Genomic DNA, 24,830 nt, shown 5'->3' on the forward strand with positions numbered 1-24,830 from the left:
ATGTAATATAATTCACATATGCACAAAAATGTTGGGGGGGCTGCAGTCCCGCATGACGAGCCGCCACTGGGTCTAAGAATATACAACAGGTACACAGATAATTATCAAATTCCTAAACGTAACCTTGATGATGTCATGAACAGCGTAGCTTCTGATTGGTTAATGGTTGGATTTGGGTATTTGCATGTTAAGGTATCGCAATGTAAAGACACTGTTAGATACTCTCAAAATACTCTGTCTCTCAAGCTCTTTTGTTGCAGCAGTCATAATCAGCACAGACAGGGTGTATTTCGATAGCGCAGAACAGTACAAGCAATCTACACGCAATACGACGACGCTAAGACAGTACGATAACTTTAATTGAATATAAACGTGGCAAAAGAGCAGCAACTTCTGCTCTTTGCATAGACTACCCAAATTGAAAACAGATCAGTACGCACCACCAAGTCGTGTGAAAACGTTTTTTAAACTGCCCTTTGCCACCACAAAACGTGGCAAACAGCACACCAACGTACTTCAAGACATGGTCCACGGTCTCTTGAACAACTTTCATGTGCAATGCGTTTTTGCAACTTCGTGCCAATGGCGCAAAAAGCAATGCCCGTGATCGGAAGATGTTTCTCGATGAAACATGTTGGGATATAACGTTAGCTAAAGTTTTTGTTGCATACAGCTTTGAGAGGCTGGGAAACCTGTCTCTTACGACCGTTATTTTTGTTCGTTTCACTGCACAGACAAGGACAAATCAATACCAAGAATATAGTTAAACGTTACATTATCAAAACATTGAAAAATATAAAACTAGAAAGAGCAAGCGAGAAAGCGCTGGCAATCAGATATGCAAGAAACAGAACAGCAGTAAAAATACGGAACTCCACAAGTATTTCCATGTGGCTTCAGTTGAAAGTCACTCGGATAGGACACGTCTCTAATATGCAGACACTTTTTTATAGGTAACAAGAAATATTAGACACAATTTACAATGCTCTAACCCGGTCATGGATTTGAGTAACCAAAAAAATGCAATATTTGACACAGTTCAATTCGAGGTTAAATTTGACATTTGTATATATTAAAGTTTATCCAAAAGCGGAATTAACAAATCTTTGCGCACTATGGCTTAGTATACAAATAAGCATAGAAAGATAATTGACGGTTTGAAAGCTTTAGCTCGAGGGGGTCTTTGAAGGGTGGGCCCACGATTAAATTTTGGCACGTTTTGTAGTGAAATTGACATTTTTTTCTGGGCAACTCTCGGCCAAGTGCTGCTAGTGAGCTGTACCATGTGGGGCAGCTGTTTAAAATATATAAACAACTCGCTGAAACTGGTTTATCATCGGTGGCTTCTGCATCGGATTAGCCCAGAAAAAACTTACGCTTCACGCAAAGCACAAAACAAATTAAACTACATCACAAAAAAAAAACACAACGATCCAAAACACAAAGATAATAAAAACCGCGTCAGTTTAACCATGTAGTAAAACCTGACAAGTGAAAGCAGCATACATAATGCTTATACACGTCGCTACGGCCAAGACTGCAAAGGGAATCGGCGTAAGCAGGCCTGTTCAAAAAGTATACCAATATATAAAAAGTGGGTTTGGTCTAAAGCGTAATCTAAGAGTCATTACAAACACTACTTGGACTTCACAACACGCAAACTACAACACAAAGTTACGCAAATACATACCGTTGAAATGAGGAGCAGTTTGTTTCAGACAATATCGAAACATTGATACGCACGACAACATTTTAAATGAAAAGTAAAATTTAAGCGGGAACTTTCAAACATTTGGAATAGCGGTTAAAACCAGTATGAGATTGAAGCGGATTAGGATCTAACGCATTGAGTACCCTCGCAATGTTCAGATGAAACAAATTTCAAAACTGGAGGAAAACGATAAAAGCTTGACTCGTTGTCTGTAATATAACTTAAAATCATTTAGAAGAAAAGCACAATACATTAGAGCAGGGGTCGGGAACTCATGGCTCGCCAGTCATACATGGCTTTTTGATGATGTCATCTTGGTCGCAGATAGTTTTATTTTAACTTTTCATTGCCATTTAGAACTGAAAATACGCTCAGAATGTAACAAATTAAATGAAAATTTTCTGATTTTTTTTTGGGGGGGGTAGGCCAAACGGACCCCTTGCTGTTTTCTCGTCTTCAGCGAACACGCAGACCCACTTTTACAACTCATCAGCTGCCATTGCATGTTAATTGCATTAAAGGTGTTAAAGCATTACATGGCTCTAATTGAAATACTTTTCCAAAAATGTTAACTTTTATGGCTCGCTTACCTAAAAAGGTTCCCGACCTCTGCATTAAAGATAGTGGGGCTATTCAAAAGTTGAAGTTAAAGTGGAAACAAACAAGTTTGATAAAGTCAAAGAAAAAGTAAAGTATTGAAGGAATGGCTTTTGTCTTCAGACTGCCACCGAACAGTTAAAAATACTAAAAAAAAACACGAAGGAATTGTTTAATAACCCAAGATATCACGAACTTTCCCGCTGTTTGAACTAGGATCTAACCCACGATGGGATTCCTTATTATTGTATAAAAAAAATTTGCAAGAAATCACGGGAAAAGTAGCAGACTTTAAACAGGACGTTGCAGGAGAGCAGCAGAATGTACCGCCAGGCGGCAAGCCATGAGCTAGCAGTGATGCGGAACGGTGCAAGGATAGCCTGGCTGAAAAAAGCACAGTGATTGCTACATTTAAGTAACACCAAAATACCGGTAGTTATGTACAATATTTTTCATGTAAAAAGGTGCGTTTCGAATGAACTGAACTGTTTACTTTAAATAGTAAAAAAAGCCAACTGCAAGGACCAGGTGGGGCTATCCTCGACAGCAAACCAACAGTTTTTTTATTTGATTCAACGTCTGCAGACGTGGAATTAATGTAAAAAAACGGTTGATTTGCTATCTGGATAACATCGTAGTGGTTACCCACACAACACATGTGTGCTCCATCGAACGCAAAAAGTGAGATGTTGAAATCTGGAAGCAACCATATCTTGAAGACTTGATCGCTTACAAATGACGATTATAAATTACGTCGATGTGACGTAATAATGACGTGATTCATTTATCAAAATAAATCTTGTGTAAAAAAAACAGTATAGTGAAAGGACGTTTTGCTCCATCAGTGGCCGTGTGGAACATTGAATACCAGCAGAAAAGCTTCCTCGTACCAAGCGATCAGCAGCATTATGACCACGCCCAGAAGAAAGCCAAGATTTTGGTAGAGGAATCGAGACAATCCGTGCTTTTCAACGCAATGCTTGAGCATCTGCGGGAGCTGAAAACAAGAAAGCTTTAAGCACAAATTTAAGATCCATTGTTATGATAAAAGGTTTATAAGCAAAATTAACCCCCTCCCCCCGACCAAAGATTAACACACTGCGAATCCCGTGTCGCAGTTCATGACACCATCACGTGTCCTGTCAAACGGGACTATCCTCAATGGCACAAACGTACCGACATTCATATTGCTCCGCGGTACCGGTAAATAAAACCTATGACAAAGGTCCAGTAGTCAAGTTTCTTCGGCTGAAAACACCTTTTTTTCATTGACCTTAAGTCTAAAATGGTTGACTACTTTGATTAGTTCTGGTCGTTTATGAGCATGTGTGAAACAGAAATACGTCATTACCTCAGTCCCAGTGGAAATTAACACTTGCCAGAAGAACAATGTGGTGATGTCGCTATCACACCAGATGCATGTTCCCACGTTACTGCAGCGCTCGTGTCAATAAAAATTGAAGTTAAAATAATTTCTCAAGTTATTCTCGGTTATGTGAATGTTTCTGGCACTTGCAGCAACATTGCTGTGATGAAAAAAACTTCCTGTTAAGCACAATTCAATACAACCCAACCGCAGACGATTGGGAGTTCGTAGAGAAGTGGCAACTTCGGAAAAACAAAAAATAACAGCACGCTAATCATGTAAACATACCATGTCGACCAAAGCGACGTAGAGAAAACCACCAGCTGTCATTGCCAGTATCCAAAGCTTGACCGACGTCGTGTATTCTCCAATCAATAGACCTGTTAAAAGAGAGCGGATGAATATTCATCATCTGTGATCTCGCCGTGCCTCACTGTCACATATTAAGAGCTCAATTTAGCTCATTAAAACGCGAATGTTCTATGTTATGCGTAATTGTGTGCAATGGGGCCAATCGATCATCCAGCGAGACCACCATGCGTCCAAAAACGAGCAGCATTTGTAGGCTATTTGAATAAGCCGCCTTAATGGTGGCGAAAGCTTTATTAATAAATTATACAAGTTGCCGAACTTGACTATTTTGTTAACTTATTGTAGACAAGCTCGCAAAACCAGGCCGTTTAACAATGAATCAATGTCAAAAAGGAATTTTGCTATCTAAAATAATTCATTATTGCAGCAGCGCACATTTTTGAATTGTTCGCACAAAAACGAAGATAACACTGTCACACTTGCCGGCTAACAAGAGTTGACCATTTTACGTTGATTCAACGTAGCCGGATATATAAAAAAAAATGTTTTTGATGAGACATTTGGTCAAAAGCAAGAGCAAGTAAGGTTGAAACGATGAGAAAATAGCAACGTTGCTAAAAAAGTGATCGGGTATTATCCACGTCAGAATACGATTAACATAACCTCACCTAAAACCGCACCAATGAATGCAAGACAAGCACAAAGTGCGTTGTAAAGCAAAGCTCGCTTGATCGACAATCCGGCATCTATTAAAATGGCGAAGTCACCGAGCTCGTGTGGAAGCTCGTGGCAGAAGATAGCCAGCGAAGTGCTCAGCCCCGCGGATATGCTGCTAGTGAATGCTGCGCCTGAGAACAGGTAAGAAATGTTGAAAGTTAAAACCGATCTTCTTTGGCACACCTGAAACTGTTACCCGCTTCCGTTAATTCGCCACTTCCACAAGAAACGTGAAATTAACAGGCAACCGACATTCTTCACCGTGCTAATACGCAGACATCAAAACAGTCGTTTTTTACATTGATTTGCTATCTGAGAAGAGATCTCCCAACAAGGTCAGACGAGCATGCACAATTGCACGTGGACTGAAATTACGAAATAAAAGATAACTCACCTATGGCCAGACCATCGCTGAAATTGTGCAATCCATCGCCGGCTAGTATCATCCAGGCAAGATCTTTGATTCCTTGAGCATTGGCAATGTCTCCATGGTGATGCTGGTGAGCCCCGTACTCTGTTTGAGCAAATCACCTTTTTAACATTGATTCAACGTATGTAGACGTTAGCAGTTCACTCATAACGAAAAAATGCTGTTTTTCTGGCTGGAAACACGCTAGCTAGAAGCTGGACAGGCAGAAGTTTTTCAAGTTCGACGGCTCTTGAAATACAAAATACAAAAAAATTTCAACCAGTTAAGCAACTCCCCACCTTTCGCCGCGGTGTTGGTGCTCTGTAATTCTGCTTCGTCGCTGCTAAAGTTTTGCTCCATCGAATTGAGAGGAATTTGTTCTAGTGGGCGGAGATAACAAAAACAAGTTGATGCGAGCATATCGACTTCCAAGCCAAAACATCAGATTTACATACAAATCAATTTTACATCGAAGTCTAGACGAAGCACCAGGTTAAATTTCCCATAAAACGTGTATTGACCTACAACTGAAAAGCTTAGGCACTTACCACCGTTGCCATTCTCCAAGGGCTTCAACGAGCCGGAACTCGAGCGAGAGGATAACTTCAATTCAGCATTCTAATAGAAAACAATGTCCCAGTTCATTGAGATTTAGAGACTACAAAGAGAAAACACATCAATTCTTGCTTATTGGTGTGTTGGGTGCCCAGTAATCAACACATCACTGCACAATGGCTTAGGCTTGATAATTGGACATAAACATTGCTGCTCTCAACATAAGGTTACAAGTGAGTTGCGTGATACGAAATCTTGATCCCCAGATGGACGAGAATAACTTTACTGCCAACTTTAGTAAGTACAATCAAAGTACAAAGCCAGTCAGGCCGAGAAACAAAGGATTACATAAAGAAGCTAATTGCCAAATAACCACGCATGTTCAAAAGTGCAAGCTCTTTTCACAAGTCCCCTCTGAAGAGGTAGGAGAGGGGGGCTAGATGAAAGCGTTTCCAAAGTTAAAGAATTCACACTCAGGTCACTTTGGAAAAAAATTGAATCTTAAAAACGTCACATATACGAACCGATGACGATATTCCACTGTCCGATGACTTCACAATGGCGTCATTGCTATGGTTTAATGACGACATACTGTATGGAGTGTCGAGAAAAGGTTCGGCTGAAAAAAAGACATAAAAAGTGTGAAATTTAATGTTTAAGATCAAAATTACTCTTAGCGTATAACTTTCGCACTTTCTGAGAGCAGACAGCCACAGCGTACAAACGTTCATGCAGCAGCTGGGACCGAAAAGTGAATAGGATCCTGAAAAATGTTGGCGGTTCAAAAGACCGGTTTTTCAAGTAAACACATCCTGCCCATGACGCAAATCAGTCCTACGTCTGCTGACGCTCAAACAATGCAAAACAAAGGACAGATTCGCGGGCGGAACGAGACTTATGTCAAACTGCAGGAATTCACTTTAAACGCAGGATGACGTCACATTAGTACAAAAGTACATTCGAATATCGCCCGGAGGAGTTTTTTCGCTCATGTCAAAATAGAAATTGCTAACCCAACTGGCAAGACTATCTTCTACAATCTACATGGCCTCAACGTCTGTAGACGTTGAATCCATTTGAAAATAACCGAGTTCACAAGCTGGGAAAGTGGTCGCGAGTTAGAGATTATACACGTAGATTGTACTGCGGGCGCTTTCCAGTAAATAAAAGTTGCCTTACTAGAAAGAGGAGTCTTGATTATCAACAAATCGTCGCTTTTCGCAATTGAAACAGCTGTTGTCTTTTGATCGGCCGTGGAATCTATTGACGCCCTGTGTAGCTGCAAGCAACAAGAAGTGTTTAGTGTAGCAAGAAAAGGTTTAAAAAAACGGGGAAATATATCAAGCAAAAACAACAATGACAAAAGCGAAACCTTTTCATTGGAAACCCATGAAAGCAAAACGAAAATACTTCAGTTCGTAAACATCAAACGAAAGAATTAACCAAGTTGGCAGCAATACCCAGACAGTAAATCAACCGTTTTTTATATTAATTCAAAATCTTCTTCTTCAATTGCCTTGCCTGAACCAGGCATCGACAGCCTCAAATAAATAATTATACCAAATATTCCTATTATATATATGTTGCATGGATAATTGTTTCTGTCTTGTCGTTAAATTGTTTCAGATGAGTTTGTCTTTGTCTGCCAGATGCCCGCTTTCCAAAAATTTTACCAGTTAAAGAGAGATGCTCCAGTTTTTGCTTTCTTATTACATGGCCAAGAAATGTATATTGTCTGGTTTTCATACTTTAACAGAGATGTGGTTTGGTTCACTTGGTGCAAAATTTCTTTATTTGTTTTGTTTGCCAGCCATGAAATGCGTTCCAACATGTCGCATTTGGCTTTGGTAAGGTCTTCAACGTTTAGCTGCAAGATTGTGACTCCGACAGGATGAATTTCTCTCATTGGACACCGGGGCCGAGGGTTTATCCTTTTACCACCCCAGGTGCCATGTGAGTTGCGGTCTCTGATTGTTGCCATTCCCTTCATTAATATGAATTACCAGGACTCACCACGAGGAGGTTGGCAACATGAAATGCGTTGCATTCTACGGAAGCACCACATTTCAAAAGCATTAATTTTTTCAGCCATTTTTGTTGAAATATTCCAGGTTTCAGAGTTGTAATGAAAAACAGGATAAATATAGCAATTCAAAATCTACAGACGTTTAATCAATGTAAAAAACGGTTGATTTGCTGTCTAGGTATTAGACCCGAGAGGCTATCTTCTTTAGATTGTCAGAATGTGGCGGATTACATTGTTTTCGTTTAACTGAGTTGTGTGATGTTCAGAAGGCTTACCCTTTTCCGCCTGCGCTTTCTTATTATCGCCATCCCGCTTTCGAACACGAAAAATATGTAGATACCCATAACCGCAACAAGACTTTTGATGATTTTGTCTTTTTCTTCTGCTCCGGCTTCCCCGCTGTGTGCGTGCCCGTCTCCATGACCGCCCAGTGCCTGTGGATTAATCATTAAGGTATGAGTGACATTTCCAATTATGTAGTATGCGTGGTTAGTGAAGCGATCAGACATACATTGTTTATGACTATCGTTATCCTTCCGCCGTTAACCGCTGTGAAAATTGGAGAGCAAATGGCATTTCACTTGGAATATCGTAAACACGCTTTCGAGAGTTTTACAATTAATCTTCGTCTTTAAACTCAAAGAGCAAACCCAAAGCAAGAGCAAAACGTTATCACAACAACCGTTTAGTCAAGAATTCGACTGGCCTTGAATAAAATTGACATTAAATTGAAGCTTAACAACGTACCGGTACATAAAACACTGCTTCTATTAATCGTAATAAAAAAAAAAACATCAGAAACACAAAACATTGTAAAAAACGAGGTAAAGTCTTTAGTTTCCACGTTTTAATAAATCTTTAAAAACAATTGCAAAAAAAAATATTTGGAAAAGACACCAAAATTAGCTTCCTTGTCTTCCCGTCCACCTAATCCAAATCTTCAACAGCCGGGCATTAAGCCTCAATACGACAAAAACGTCACGTGATATGCCTTATTTCCTTTGTCAAGTGTACTTCATTCTTGTGCATATCTGATTTTGTTTCTTGTCTAGTATGTCAGTTACTCGTTGTTGAAGAGCGAATACATGCTGTTATAGCCGAAAACGTTTATAACTTTAAGCTTATTTCGGTATAAACTGTTAAATGTCGACCAGGGACCAGCACATCAAAATTCATCATTTTACATTGATTCAACGTCTGCAGACGTTGAATCAATGTAAAAATGACGGATTTTGTTATTTAAGGTGTCGTCAAGAGCGTAGCCAGCAAAAAAATTCGGTGGGGGGAAATCAATATTATTGCACAGCAGTGAGCGTGGCAATCAATTGGCGAAGGCAAAGCATCCGGAGGGAGGGCCTGGAGGCCTCCCTCAGAAATTTTTGAAAAACAACCCTCAATTGCGCAATCTGAAAATACTTTCAGTTTTAGCCCAAAGCAATCGTAAAACTCTGTTAAAAGATACCGTAACACAGGTTGAAATGTGTATTTAAAATATTACGGGGAGGGGGGAAATTGCCCCCTTTGCCATCCTGACTAGCCCCTGGGTGTCGTCTGCTTATATTTACAAAAATCGAGAATGAAACTCAAACAATACGGTGCTTACGTGGGGCAACAGATGGAGTAGAGCGTCTCCGACCAGTGTACCGACAGCCAGAGCAACGAGGAAAGATAAGAGACGCTGGAAGTATCTGGAATGGCCCATCAATGGCACGATCATGATGCCTATGACGCTCAACAAGCTGATGATGGTAACGGATACCAATGCAATTCCCCAAACTGAAGAAAAAGGTGTATTAGGTCAATTTGAAAACCGGCTATTTCGTCATCATGCGACTGTGGTAGTGTGGTAGGCTACATGTTAATGGAACAAGGCGAAGGAGACGACTATTGCTTTGTGTTCGCCTTTTTCAGAAAAAAAAAATGAAAACCGGTATATAATTTAAACAAGACTTAGAATCGAATTACCTTTTGCACTTGAATCGCTGACCTCCTCATTTTCATCGTGGGAATGATGATCTTCTTCAACTATTAAAATAAACAAAAAATTGCAAAGCTGAACAGCAAATTACATGAGATGAGCATTAGCTGACATTTGAACGACGACGTTTACGTAAATCACACTGTGAAGATTGAAGTTCAATCTCATATCTGTTGTTGCTCGTGTCACGAGGTACAAGTACCAGGCATTCGCTAAGCTTTTGCGATAAGGTCAGAAAATACAGCGAAAATATAAATGACAGTGTGGTCTGCAAATGGGAAGTTAATAAGTTAAAAAAACACGGTATGTTATAGATTTGGATGATTCACATATTACTTGTGTGAATCATCATATCCGGTTTTTGGCAATTAAATCTGCCATCAAGAACTAAAATTTACCTTGCTTAGGTGTGTGGCTAGTTTGGACACATCCTGAAATGAAAACGTGGTAAAATAATCTGGGAAGGATAAAGCTGAAGTCCGATAAAGTGATCTTCACTTCCTGGTGAGCGATTCCAGGATAAAACTCATCCAGCACATCATCTACGCTTTTAAGGCACTGGAATTAAAAAAAAATGTTTAGTAGGGGGTTGGCTGCAGGCAGGTTGAAAATATGCGAAAACTTGTGAAAACGAGCAAAACAGCAAATCAAACGGCTGATTTGCTGGCGGGGGAGCAACCCGACTAGCAAAATTAGTCCTTTTTACAGCAATTTAACATCTGTGGAAGTTGAATCATTGTAAATACGATACATTACCACGAAACCATAATGAGAGGGCCAAACCGTAGATCGAAAAAGTAAATCAACTAATCAATATCAATCATTATATTTGGATGAAGACATTTGATGAGGGTTGCAACGTCATCAATATTGATGACATGATGACGAATTGTTCTAGCCTACGCCCTAAGGAACACCACAGGAAGCAACATTTGAAATATTTATGCTGAATTAAAGCAACAAAAACGACATAGTGTATTGCACACAAAAAATGAATCATTAATGTCATAAAGGGAACAGGGAAAAAAGTTAGAAGCTCGTGTCAGTGGAAATATCCACAAAAACCAATACATGCAAAAACTGGTCAAATGTTACGTCAAATGTTATAATCAATTATAGCGTGGTAGCATAAACAGTGAAGTCATCCTCTCTTGACAATTCCTTACAAAATGTAAATCTAGTCTGCGTTTGCACTATGAACTAAAGATATTTCGAATATGACCGCATAACAGATCTGTGTCGATGAACAAATCTAGAACGATACGTTTTTTTCCGCCAGATATCGATTATAATGATTGATCAATGTCAAAATAGCCCTAATAACTCCAGCTCCAGGGATTGCTAAAAGCAAGGTACGACCCAAGATTGGAACAGAATCTTTTGTTTTGGCTGTAGGATCTTAAATCTACACGACGGGTTTGCTGTATTCTTGAAGATCAACATCCAATCTTCACGGACAAACCACTCAAAATGCTTCGGTCGGTGGCGCATGGAACAATTGTGTTTCAAAAAAAAAAAAAACGCTCAAAAGTAACCTTTCATATATATAAGTAACGATGGATCTAGAATTTACGAAGTTTATAAAAACAAAATTAACATTAGCTGAAAAGGTCTCTTGTGAAACTTCTATCAGACAGTTTCGCCAACCCATCATATGCATACAAACGGTAGATCCAATGCAGGCAAATGCGCTACTGTCATGAAATACCGAAATTAAAAAAATTTGGACTGTGATTCACAAAGATACTGATAGTACTAGAGTTTCATCAGATTCTGTGGACAATCACCGCGATAACGAAGAATCGGTTGAAACAATACGAAGTAAAGCAACTACAACAGGCGTTGTGCAATATTCAAAGAAACTGCTCGAAACAGCAAACTAAATGAACTGGCCTCTCTTTATGAAGGAAGTCGCGTTTTAATATGTAGCACATTAATGAGGAAGTGGTGTTACACCTTATAGCATGGCTAATAAAAATGTGCCACGCAAGTAGGTGCGAACGTGTTACGTCAAAAATCACCAACGGCAATTACGCAATGTTTACAAAAAGCTTAATGAAATTCCAAGCTAATCGAGAAATCTGGTCAAGCGGCATTACTCTTGTTTTATGCAAACCGAACGTTTTCAATCAAAAAATAAAGAGCTAAATATGTAGTGTGTGTATAGTACCAAACTTTAGTGTTATTAATCGGTGTGCAACATCCCGATAAAAAATTCAATCATACCTACTATGTAGTAACCTAATGTCACTACTTCTCCAAAACGAAGGCAATCGCCGTGGAAGTGGAAAGGTAGGCTGGGTTTGTTTCTAAACTTACTGACGATGATTACAAGTTTAATTTTTGGAACTTCCTGAAAATGAATTTATATTTACATTGTAACATTTTGATTAGATTACTGGGTGTTTAAACGTTTTCACTTTTACATATTTTACGGTATGTGGATGTTTGCTGGAAGCTTAGCACTTTGGATTGAGGTGGAAGACTGATGATTTTTGCTTACGCGTGAACACTGAAGATTGATGTTTTAGTGGGGAAGCAAGATGTTAACTTCGTGTGCTCCCTCCTTTCAAACCAACTGATGACTGATAACGATGACTAACACAAGGCGAAGTTAACATACGCCTTAAGATGTTATCAAACATGTTATTTCAAACATCCAAATTGCACTGATTATTCCGAAAACGTCTTCTCATTACAATCAAGTTCTCAAAATATTTGAATTTTAAATTACCATCCATGTAATGCTATATCTTTGTATGGCCACCTAAAGATACGGCCTGATTTGTCACATTTTGCAGAAATTTCCCGGTTTTTCTAACTTTGGGCGAACGTTTAAATAAATTTTTCTAAAAATTATATTTTTACGCTTTCTTCACTGTTTTTCCCAGATGACACAATAGGTTTTAACATCCTTCACATGTTGAAAAACAAAGAAAATTTGATTTCGAAGATTTTAGTCAGACTGTTAATTTTTCAATCACAGTCTGATTTTGCGTTTTTCAACTTACTTTTTCTCATTTGCTATTGCTTCCACAAGGCAACAAAAAAGTTTTATGTCATTAGAAAACCGCAAAAAGTAAAAACATCTCAAAAAATGTCAGTCAAGTACTAGCAGTAGCTGTAATCAAAATCCGCAAAATGTGACAAATCAGGCCGCATCTCCAGATGGCCATGATCTTTGTTAAAATGCAGTGTAATTTAACACTGACGTATTTCATGAAGCATTCCATCTTTGTCTGAGTGTCCAACTGATATCGTTGATAGGTGTAAATATGAGTATGCTGTAGCCTAAGTGTAAGTATGGGTGTAAAATAACCGGGTCTGCTACTATTCGGTGAGTTCCTAACCTCTAACCCTAAAACGGCAATGATAATTAGGCTAAAAGATAATTAGTTTAATTAGGCTAAAACGGCACCGGATAATTAAAAAAAAAAATTGAAAAAATCCCCCGTTAAGGGATCGGACTCACCGAATCGGAATCACCGAAACGGGCCATTCCGAAAATAACCACCCTAGCTCTAAGATGTAGTTATTGTAATGATCGAAATTGACTGGAATAACGAAATCATATAACTTGCCAAAATTGTCGACTAGCGTATAATTATTTGCTCTTTGATGCATAGATTTTGTGAAGTCTTGTGCGCAAAAATTCCTGCCATGGTATTTGGTACAGTAGTCTTAAAATTGATATTTGATTACAAATTGTGTTTAAAATTGTTCCTTTTAAGTTTTAGCAAGACGATCTCAACTCAATCCACCTAGTACGGCTCACTTTGTGGTCTGAGAAGGCTTAAAAAGCTTGACCGATACAGCATCAACTCTCCTTCAAAATGTCAGATGATATAAAAAATCTTCAGATGCTGTGTATTTATAAGGCTCAAATTAGGCTATTTCGTTTTCAACACCTCAAGTGTAATTGGGGCATCATAATAGGTGCGTCATAATTAAATGATATGCAGTTTAGATTTATGCCAGGAAAAGGTACAGTGGATGCTCTGTTTATATTGAGAAGAATGCAGGAGGAATACCGAGAGAAGCAGAGAAAACTATATATGTGTTTCGTCGACTTAGAAAAGGCATTTGACAGAGTACCAAGGAAAGTGATGGAGTGGGCAATGAGGAAAAGAGGTATACCAGAGGTATTAGTGAGAGCTGTGATGTCTATGTATGAGGATGCAAGAACAAAAGTGAGAGTTGGATCAAATTATTCAAACGAGTTTTTTGTGAAGGTTGGTGTACACCAAGGATCAGTTTTGTCACCTCTGATATTTGCTATTGTGGTTGACGTTGTAACTGAAGGAGTGAGGGAGGGCTTATTGAGTGAAATTTTGTATGCAGACGACCTGGTCTTGACAAGTAATGGTATGGAGGGACTGGAGAGAAAGTTTGAGAAATGGAAAGAAGCATTTGAAACCAAGGGTATGAAGGTGAATCTTGAAAAAACAAAAGTGATGGTGAGTGGAGCAGAAGGAACAGTTGTTGAGAGCAAAGTAGATCCCTGTGGAATATGTGGCAAGAGAGTGATGAGAAATTCAATGCAATGCAAGGAATGTGGAAAGTGGGTACATGCAAGATGTGCTAATGTCAAGAGAGCCGCAACAAGATTGGCGAAGTGTTTTGTGTGTGGGAAATGCAGTAAAGGAAGGAATGAAGTGGAAGGCCATGATGATGAGTTCTGCCATGGCATCGAAACAGTGACAGACTTCTGTTATCTGGGTGATCGGATAGATGGAAGTGGTGGATGTGAAGCAGCGGTGACAACAAGGGCAAGATTGGGCTGGGCAAAGTTCAGGGAATGTGGGGAAATGTTGTATGGCAGAAAATTTTCACTAAGGATAAAAGGAAAAGTATATCGGAGTTGTGTGCGGCCTGCAATGCTATATGGTAGCGAGACATGGGTATTGAGAGAGAGTGAACTGGCAATCCTGAGAAGAACGGAAAGGTCAATGGTGAGAGCAATGTGTGGGGTGAAAACGAGAAGGGAAAAAAGGACTGAAGAATTGTTGGATATGCTAGAGATGAGAGAGACCATAGACCAAATGGCAAGGGCAAATGGAGTAAGATGGTATGGACATGTGATAAGGAGGGAGGAAGGAAGTTTTCTTAGAAAGGCACTAGATCTAAAGGTGGATGGGAAGAGGAAACGCGGTCGTCCAAGAAGAACGTGGAAACAACAAGTGAAGGATGAATTTAAAAAAGTCGGACTGAAGGAGGAAGATGCAAGGGACAGGGTGAAATGGAGAAGAGGGATAAAAACAATTGCTGCGCGGAAACAATCGGCCACCCCCACTAGTGGGGAACAAACCGACGATGGATTATGATGATAATAGCCCACACATTGTTTGAAACGTGCCACAACTCAACTTCTGATTCAAGATTTCTGCTGTTTTGTTTATGTAGAATCAAGTATGTCAAAATAGTTTGATATCCCAAAGAAATACGCCAGTTCGGTTTACTTTTGTTGACCACTATATTCATAGCAGTCAGCTCACCACATTTTTCTACAAGCATACACATAATTTAAACTAATACCTGCAAGTAAAATTATGTCTTTTTTACTAAAAACATATATCATCTGTTTACTGCTTACTAAGTACAAATACTAGCACAGTTCATTGCTTCATCTGCCATTAGAAAAACCTGACATACAATAAACATTTTGTATCAAGGTGAAGTTGTGCAAGAGTATTGTAATTCCGAGAGAAGTATAAATACAACATGCACTTACCAGACTATCCAAGTCATAGTAAGCATAATCTGCACTAGCATTATAATCTTCTTCATAAGGCTCATGATCATTGTGATCTTCATCATGATGGTGGCCTTCATGAGTATCATGTTCGCTTTCATCAGTTGGTACCAACTTAAAGCTGCCAATACTTTTCATAAATGCTTCTAGATTATCCACTGTCAAGTAGTCATTGTCGTGAGTCCTGTATTCCATGAAAATTAATTCCATCCAATCTAATCCAGAGTGAACGTTCTGTAAAAACATGTGTTTATAAAATGCATGAAAATCACTTTTAAAGAAATTTCAATTAAATATGCATAATGCATTATTATGGTTGGTGGCTATTTTACTTTTTCTTGTTTATTTTCTTTCAGTTTTGTGCCTGATGATTGTTATCTAGCCTACTTTCAGTTTTACTGGAAATGTTTTGGCTCTTGCTGCATTAAGCACTTCATTGGTGCAACTACTGCATATTATCACTGGAATATAATATATATTTCCACTAAAGGAATTTTACATACAACTTCAAACAAATCAGTGACAGCATAATGCTAAGCAATTTTTGAAAATCTGCACTGCATTAAAGATACAGCCCAACCCTACTCAATTACATTAGCCCTTCATTAGGACTGCGCGTATTAGTTCAACTGGAGAGGAATAGTCTTCAATTCATCAATGTCATAACTACAGAAGTAATCAGAAGAACTTTGTTTATCAACAAACCAGACTAAAAGCAACTATTCCAGGGTTGATCGGTTTAAACCGGGGCGGTTTAAACCGCCCGGTAAAAACCGGTTAAAACCTGGTTTAAACCGGACAGTTTTGACCACCTATTGCTGGTCAAAACTGGTCAAAACCCCTTTAGTGTATGAATCAAGTTGCTTTTCAATTGAATTAAAAGTATTACCCTCCATGTTATTAGTAATGATGTTCAACTGTATTTTGTTTTGATCAACAATAACCTAAATGCTGGATTTGGAACAAAAAATATTCAATTTATCTGTTTTAAATGAATTCAAAGCTCGCTTGAAAACGTTCTATTTCAATGAACATTATGACTGAATATTAGGGTGGCTCTTAAAATTGAGTTTTTGAATTTTGCTTGGGACACCCTTTCAAGTGGTGAGGTTGTCAGAAAAAATAACTCTTGCAAATTTTTTTTAAATTTGAAGTTGATTTAGAGGTGGCCCTCCCCCCCTAAAGTTCTGTGCCCTCCCTCAAAATACCAAATCTGCATATCTCGAAAACCACTTCAGCTAGAGATACAGTTTTTGTGTTAAAAGATGCAGAAAACATGGTTTTCTATCTGCTTTCTGAACATTGAATGCATCTACCTTGAGTAGAAAAGCAGTTATTTAGAAAAAACGCATTTGACCAAATCTTGATTTTACAACCTTTTTTGTGACCACAAAACCGTCTACAAAATTTCGTTTTTTTGTCTTAATTTTTGCACCTTAGAGGGAACACTGGTAACGATATTCATTTCAAAATGTAATTCTGGTCAGTACTGGAAGAAGCGATATTATCGACAATATTTTACATATTGCCTTGCGTATCGTGACAGGATGTCTGCGACCTACACCATCGGACAATTTTCCTGTCCTTGCAGGCAACCAACCAACTGAGTTTCGTCGCGAAGAAGCCATCCTGTCTCTTTCTCGCCGCACTACGAACCCCAACCACTTGCTCCACTCAAGTCTCTATGAGTCTATGAGCGAGCAATCGAGCATCCTCGGCAACTGAAATCGAGACAACCATTTGTATGTGACGCACAACTCCTGATGAAAACCGCTGAAGACCAATCCATCAGCGCGACTACCTGGGAGGACAACAAATGGAGCTCAGAGTGGAAGAAGAACTCCTCAAGACTCTAAAGTTGTATCTCCGACACCAGCCCCCATCCAACCGGAATGCATAATTTGCCAAGGAAGGCCTGGGTGCGGCTCAACCGCCTGCGTACTGGGCTAGCCTACAGGAGTCAGACTATTCCGCTCCAACATGCACAAATGGGGGATGGCTCCATCCGCAATCTGTGAGTGTGGCAAAGAGGAACAAACCACAGACCACACCATCTGTAACTGCGCCAAATGGGGTGCGTGGTCTGCTTGAACTGGATGACGAATCAATGGATAAATGGACGAATCAAAGGATTGCTGCTCGACACTTGCTCAAGCATCTAAACCGCATCGCCACTGCCCAAGAGTGGTAAAAGACAGAGCCCTTGACCCCTGGAGTAACAAAGAAGGTTTAAACGAAGAAGAATCGACAATATTGTTCTTGTTGGAATTTGGAAACAGTTTCCTGTGTTCAGTAACAACTTGCAAAAGAAACTGAAGTTGTGGCTCATCTTCAGTTAAGATTTTGTTAAAATCCTGGATTAGACTTAGAGCAACTCCTCTCTCTGCTCTGTCATTCACTACTGAACGTCCCTTCGCCATGTGTAAAGCTTGAATAAATGCACCATCTTCAGTCCAATGAGCAAGATCCTTTGAAAGTATAATTATTGCTTCATCTTCACCCAACAGCTGAAGAAGCCATTTTGAATTAGAGGTGTAATACTGTTCTAGACCCTTATTGCTAAGAAACGCATCTACTTTGATGCTTGGTCTCCTTGGTGGACGTTCTCCTGTTTCATCTAACATGGTTGCCACCATTAGCTTTTTACTTTCCACAGACAATCAAGAGTCAAACAAGGCTAGTCCAACCATTTCTTCGGACAGATACCATGAATGCAAATCAAGCTTTTTGCATAAATCGCCTTCGCCATCCAACAAGTGCGATGCATAGCACCTGAAGCTGGAAAGCGGATTCCACGCTCAGGAGTTTCTCCAAGGAATATGATAAAAAACGGTTATTTTAGCTATGCATGAATGCATAAAAGTTAAAGAATACTTATTTCGTTTATTGCTTTACCAGTTTTACAGGTTAGTTTATGAACTTTGTTAATTGAATAGGTTGGGCCACAATACTTGTTTAGCACTGTTTTGTGCTAGAATACCGAAAACAGGTTTTTTCTAAATAACTGCTTTTCTACTCAAGATAGACGCAATCACTGTTCAGAAAGCAGATAGGAAATCATGCTTTCTGCATCTTTTGACACAAAAACCGTATCTCTAGCTCAAGCAGTTTTTGAGATATGCAGGTTTTGTATTTTGGAGGAGGGCGCAAAACTTTAGGGGGGGAGGGCCACCTCTAAATCAATTTGAAATTCAAAATTTTTTTACAGGTGTTATTTTTTCTTACAACCTCACCTTTTAAAAGGGTGTCCCACACAAAATTCAATTTTTTTTCATTTTTTGCCAAATAAGAGCCACCCTACTGAATATACCATATTAATTATCACCATTCACCATTGTCATGTACAGCGCCCAGGAGCATAGTTTGACTGTGGATGTGGCGCTATATAAATATTATTATTATTATTTGTTTTTGATATTTCAATCAGTTGGTTATTTTAATTACTGAGAAAATTCAAATTCTAAAAATAAGTTTCTGATGAACCAAAAAATGCTTGGTAGAACGATGAACAATTTGCACAGCCAACTGAAGTACAAGAATTTATTCCAACAACTTTTTTTTTATGAAAAACATTTGCCATCAAATTTTATCCAGTTCAAATAAAACAATGCGAATGCATATTCTAAGATGCTTTAAAAATTAAAGACAGGATAGTTTATGATTCGTTCTTTGAAGCAAAGTACACGTCAAGCCAAGAAAGGATTATCGGAAAAGGAACAAGTTGTGATGCCTTATGCCTATCTACTTTATGTAGAACACCTCAATTGAACAATTGGAATTAACAAGTCTCTCCAGTATATTCAAATGCTTCATTCATCAGTCAATTTCATCTTTTCGTTCTCCCTCACCTTCTCCCTCCTCCCTCACCTTCTACCATCTCCCTCACATTTTCAGTGATTTTCTGGCGAACACGATCAAGCAACTCATTACAGGGTTTTGACCAGTCAGGTCAGGGTTTTGACCGGTTTAAACCTAGTTTTGACCGGTTAAAACCAGGTTTAAACTGCTTAGTGGTCAAAACCCAGTTTTGACCACTTAGAGATCAACCCTGAACTATTCCATTTCTATACATGCATGTGTAAAACCTTGACAAAAGAAGTTGCAAATTGTTTTAACACTATAAATCACAAAATACAATAATGACAGTGTAACTTTCAATATCACAAGCTCATAGAAATCTTACAGTAGCCGATGAACTATAGTGAACAGTACAAGATCGATTTTGACAGGACACTTTCCAACTTTTAGTGGATGCAACAACTTCATTTTGAACAGGTGTTGTAGATGTATAGATGATTGCTGTAGTGGAGTTGATATCATCCGTTGTGTTGTTCACAACAGAACCTTGGCTTGAATTTAAACCTAAAAAGCATTGCAAGACATAAATTTACAGTAGTATGGGTGTAAAAGTAGAAAAACTAATAAATGTATTCTCTCAATTGTCCACCTGAATAGTGAGTAGGTTCAATCATTATCAATTAAGAGTAGTTTGAAATTAGCCAGTGCAGTTTAGCAGCAAGCATCAAAGACATGATCCTCGATTTAGCAGTTCCTAGTCAATATAAATTATTTGGCGAAGAATATAAATTTCTTGGCCGTGTAATAAGCAAAAACTGGAATATATCGTTTCAATCAGAACATTTTTTCGAAAGCAGGCACTTGGCAAACAAAGACAAACTTATCTGAAACAAGTTAACAAGGCAGACACCATTATTCATACAACATACTACAGTACAATAAGAATACTTGGTCTAATTATTCATTTGAGGCCTCTGATGCCTGGTTCAAGCAAGGTAATCAAAAAAGTCACTAACAGTTAATTAAACTGGAAACTTCAAACTGTTAAATAAATACATTGACCAGCATGGTACGATATGTCGGCAGTTAAACACTTCTCATACCCAGTCCATTTGTTGAAAAACTGAACAAACATATGCAGCTACAACCCTACATACAGAAATTCTCATAGACACAATGAAAATGGCAAAGAAACACTTTAGCCACATGCCACCAAACGCACAGTAATCTATCAAGAATAAGTCTAAATAAACTTAGATTATCAATTTAATTCATTTTTTCTTTGCTGGCGCAAACGTGTAGAAAACTTCAAAGTAATCACATGAATTTGGCACCAACAAAAGGAAAAGATGGCAAAACCAAAAGGTTTAAAATATGCATAAAACAGCGCTTGAAAATCATTATATGTATTTAATTTGCACAGCCACCAAACCTAGAAAAGAAATAACAAAATAATTTTTGTAAAAACAAGCCTACAATTGTATATATATAATACAATTAACACTTAATACAATTAATACAATTAACATGGGAAGAGGAAACGCGGTCGTCCAAGAAGAACGTGGAAACAACAAGTGAATGATGAATTTTAAAAAATCGGACTGAAGGAGGAAGATGCAAGGGACAGGGTGAAATGGAGAAAAGGGATAAAAACAATTGCTGCGCGGAAACAATCGGCCACCCCCACTAGTGGGGAACAAACCGACGATGGATTATGATGATGATGATGACTTGCAAGTATTACAAGGGCGATTCAAAATTTACTACACACAAAAGAAATTCAAAAAGTGACAAGTTTCCTGAACTTTTCACTTTGCAAATTTTTAAAGACATTTCAAAAAATTAAATGTGATGTCATAAAAGAACAAATGTTCTTTCTATAAAATCACCACTATCAGTCCATCTCTCATTTCAAAGGTATATAAACATGCTTATGTTTACAAATAAATGAAACAAAACTCCAACTAGTGTAATCTTCACATTACCTAGTGTTGTGCCTGAAGAAAAAGTCACAATCAACAAAAGAATTAGAGAAATTGATGGACATCTGTGAAAAAAAATAGGTTTAACGACGTTCAGTTCAGTTTGTTTTTATTTCTGACCATCACAACAAAAATAAGTGGTACAACAAAGTACATAAATTTAATATCGTACCTAATTTAAAAATAACAGTTTATAAGCTTTTACAGATAAACTGTCTTGTAAGATCATTATACAGGGATGCACTCAAATTCGTACCCTGAAAAGATCGAGAGAAAAGATTAAAAAAAGCCGAAGTTGCTGATCGGAATTTCCGCAAACAAACAAAAACTCTTAGGATCATTACTGGAAATTTTAAAATGTTTGCAGAAACTCCGATCAACCCTAACCCCAACCCTTTTAAAATGTTTGTGAAACTGCAATTAGCAACTTCGGCAAACTCTTAGGATCATTACCGGAAATTTTAAAATGTTTGCGGAAACTGCGGAAAAACGGAAACTGCAATCAGTGACTTCGGTTTTGTTCTATTTTTTTCTCTCGATCTTTTCAGTTTGTTTGTTTGCAGAAACTCTGATCAGCGACTTCAGCTTTTTTTTGATCTTTTCTCTCTATCTTTTCAGGGTACGAATTAGGTTGCACCCATTATACAGCACCGCAAACTTAATTTAATACGGTAGCTTAGATTTGTGCACGTCATCAAATTATAAAAATTAAGTTAAATGATTTATACAATCACACAAAAAATTGGAAAGATATGGCTCATAAAAAGCGACACAAACAAAAATAAATTAGGTGAAACTTTGCATTTATATTAAGAAATACTGTACTAAAAAATCATAACACACACCTCATTATTTTCCATCTTGGTGAATAATTTGCTGCCAACAAGCATTCAGGATTATAAAGTTGAATTCGTGAAACTAGGAGATACAGAATTTAGGAATTGATTAATACGAAAAACTACAAACATAATTAACTTGCTTCAGAGAGAGGTCTTTAGCACAGTTGTTAAAAACTATACACTACTTTCTAAATACCCCGACGTTGCTGACCACATTTACTAACATAGGCCATTTAAAAAATAATAAAAACTAGCTGATATCATTACCAATCCATTTAACATCTATTCTACACCAAGTGGGAAAGTTTCTTTTTGGTGCACAAAACACTTAAATTGTTCTGCTTTTGATAGCTTCAAAAATGTGGTCCTACATTTTGCTAGAACTAGTGAAATAATACTACAATAATTACACGATTGTGCAGCATTTAAAACATCTGTAGCCAGCAACACACATGATGAAATCTGAGCGGCTGCCTGGATCAATGCGGATAACTAAATTATGATTACCTCGTGCTAGTAACTAAGCTTAATTACGACCATAACCGAATGCAAGAAAATTTTAACAATCTTTGCTACAGTTTAAACTAAACTTACAAACCACATTACTACACGCCTGCATTACCATAACATCGAGCACGAAATAACAGCAACACACTCACCCATTTTACACCCGATACGCTCCAAATTCTTGTATCATTCAGAAATCCGCTTAGTGTCGTGTGCAAAAGAAGTTTTCGAAACGAAAGGAGCTTTTTATATGACTCCTAGCGGAAGCTTTGACACGTTTTTTAAAAAAAGGTAATCCTGAAAAAAAGGTGGAATTAAAAAAAAATAATGGAAAGACAAAATGTCTTGTTTTAAATTACAAATTAAAAATGGACTATATAATTTTTTTTTTTTCTAATTTTACTAGGTTCATTTTTATAATTTCACTATTTTACTCGTCTACGATTACGACTAATCGGGACGCAATTAACTGACTACCAGTATTATCATGTGGCTTGCACGATTAGAAATGTGGACCTCTGAGCCCGATAGGACACAGCATCCTGCCATCCCAAGTCCTTCCGAAAGTCTTCGACAAACTCCCACCCTTGAGAGAAGAGAGTGGTGCTGCCTAAATAGAGCCCGCTGCGGAGTCGGGAGAAATAAAAGCAACCTTTTCCGATGGAAATGACTCCTGATCCTACGTGTGACGGTGTGATTGCGGCCTAGACAATCAGACGATGAAGCACATCCTCACCAACTGCCCCCTTAGCCCTTCATGTGATGACAACGACCTTAAAAACATCACAAACAATGCTCTTACCTGGCTCTGACACTGGCGTGACAAGCTATGAATGAATGTGGCTCAAAAAGAAAAAAGTCTTCAACAAATTGTTTATATTTCTATGCTGATTTAATAATATCTACTGTATCGTTTTTGTTAGTCTTGCAAGACCTGGTGCGTTGCGTTCTGAAGTGGCTTTGCCCGTGGCAGGATTTCTTTCAGGGTTTTTTTTTGCCTACCGTAGGCTACCTTGCTTTACGTGATGAGCTAATGCTCCAAGACTGTTCCCTTCAAGATCATCAACACTTTTGATAACCCACCAAGGTCGATCAACATAGCAACTGTCTTTCTGTTTTTGTTTTTTTTATTTTTTTACTCATAACTTATAAATTGTTAAAAAAAAATTCGCTAACCTACCGTATGTTTTTTTTCTCTCTTTTTTTTAAATTTATAAAAAAATTATTGAGGTGTTGCGACCGTGCTATATTTTAAACTGATTGTCCTGCTTTGGTATCATGCACTTTATAACGTCCGCGTTTTGTCGCTTCTACCTTTTTCTAGACCTCTGCTATATTTGTCATAGGCCTATTGTTTTTGCGTTGTGATGGTTTGAAATAAAAACAAACAAAACAAACTGAACTGTTCAGTTAATTTAGTTTTGTTTCTGAATATCAAAGTGAAAATTGTCATAACATAGCAAAGGCCTAAAGATGGCAGCGACAACACTTGAAGACAAGTGATGTAGACTAGCCAGAGCCCATGAGTTAACCTTTTCAAGGGTCTGGGAACTTGAAGAAACCAACGTATGGATGTGGTTTGTTTTACTCAGAGAGTCTTAATTTACAGCTAGGCTATTTTATATTTTATAACAGTTCACTCAAGCATTAGCTAAAGAGTCGTTTAAATCTCAATGTCATATAGCCCAACACCTTTAGGTAGGGAAAGTCTTTAGTTCAAACTCAGTTTTAGTTCTAATTTTTGGATAAGCTGCGATATTTTAAAAACTCTGATAGGCTACGGTAAGCTATAGCCCAATTGCTACCATGTCGACAAAATATAACTTAAACTAAAGTGATTACCCGAATATCTTGTGGGACCTTGGATTGATTGCTGTTCTTACTGCTAAAACGTAATCGACTGCTTTATCTCTATGCTATTTGCTGGAAGAATATGCCTTCCCACTATTCGAATGCTAGGCACATGCCAAGAAAATCGACACCATGCTAAATCAAAACATTTGTTTGCTTAGGCGTAGGCCTACATGATTTCTCAAACCAACCAACATCACTTTGCTGCATATTCTGTTTGGAATTGCTCTTTCCGCAACAGCAGAAAGAGTGCGATCAGCAAAAGGAAAGAGTTTGCCAGGACATAAATTTGAGATATCCACTACATGGCCAAGCTCCAGCACGTAAGCAATTGAAAACAAAAATTGCCTTACCACAGTTAATCCACTAGCCTATAGGTCAAAAGGAGATCGCCCTGCATACTGAATAGCCTATGTGAATGCAGCCACCA

General features: G+C 38.2%; 1 protein-coding gene across 1 annotated transcript; it reads right to left on the bottom strand.

Moving 5' to 3' along the window:
- Positions 1-269: 269 nt before the first annotated feature.
- LOC145777498 (zinc transporter ZIP10-like) lies at positions 270-22,735 on the bottom strand. Its single transcript, XM_082588880.1, has 17 exons — positions 22,702-22,735; positions 22,049-22,121; positions 21,207-21,268; positions 19,607-19,785; positions 15,403-15,657; positions 10,070-10,229; positions 9,659-9,718; positions 9,297-9,469; positions 7,969-8,127; positions 6,847-6,946; positions 6,192-6,286; positions 5,661-5,730; positions 5,412-5,492; positions 5,098-5,217; positions 4,655-4,834; positions 3,963-4,054; positions 270-3,305 (listed from the first exon to the last, which is right to left on the bottom strand). The coding sequence occupies exons 1-17, from the start codon at positions 22,703-22,705 to the stop codon at positions 3,150-3,152; spliced, it is 2,019 nt and encodes a 672-aa protein (XP_082445006.1). The 5' UTR covers positions 22,706-22,735; the 3' UTR covers positions 270-3,149.
- Between the last annotated feature and the right edge of the window lie 2,095 nt (positions 22,736-24,830).

This window comes from Aplidium turbinatum, chromosome 9 (assembly GCF_918807975.1).
Source record: "Aplidium turbinatum chromosome 9, kaAplTurb1.1, whole genome shotgun sequence".
In the NCBI taxonomy this organism is placed as follows: Eukaryota; Metazoa; Chordata; class Ascidiacea; order Aplousobranchia; family Polyclinidae; genus Aplidium; species Aplidium turbinatum.

Coding starts and splice junctions, on each gene's coding strand:
- LOC145777498 (XM_082588880.1), bottom strand. Junction 19,786..21,206: donor TTCTTCAGGCACAACACTAG/GTAATGTGAAGA, acceptor AATGCTTTTTAG/GTTTAAATTCAAGCCAAGGT. Junction 4,835..5,097: donor CAGCGATGGTCTGGCCATAG/GTGAGTTATCTT, acceptor ACCTGTTCTCAG/GCGCAGCATTCACTAGCAGC.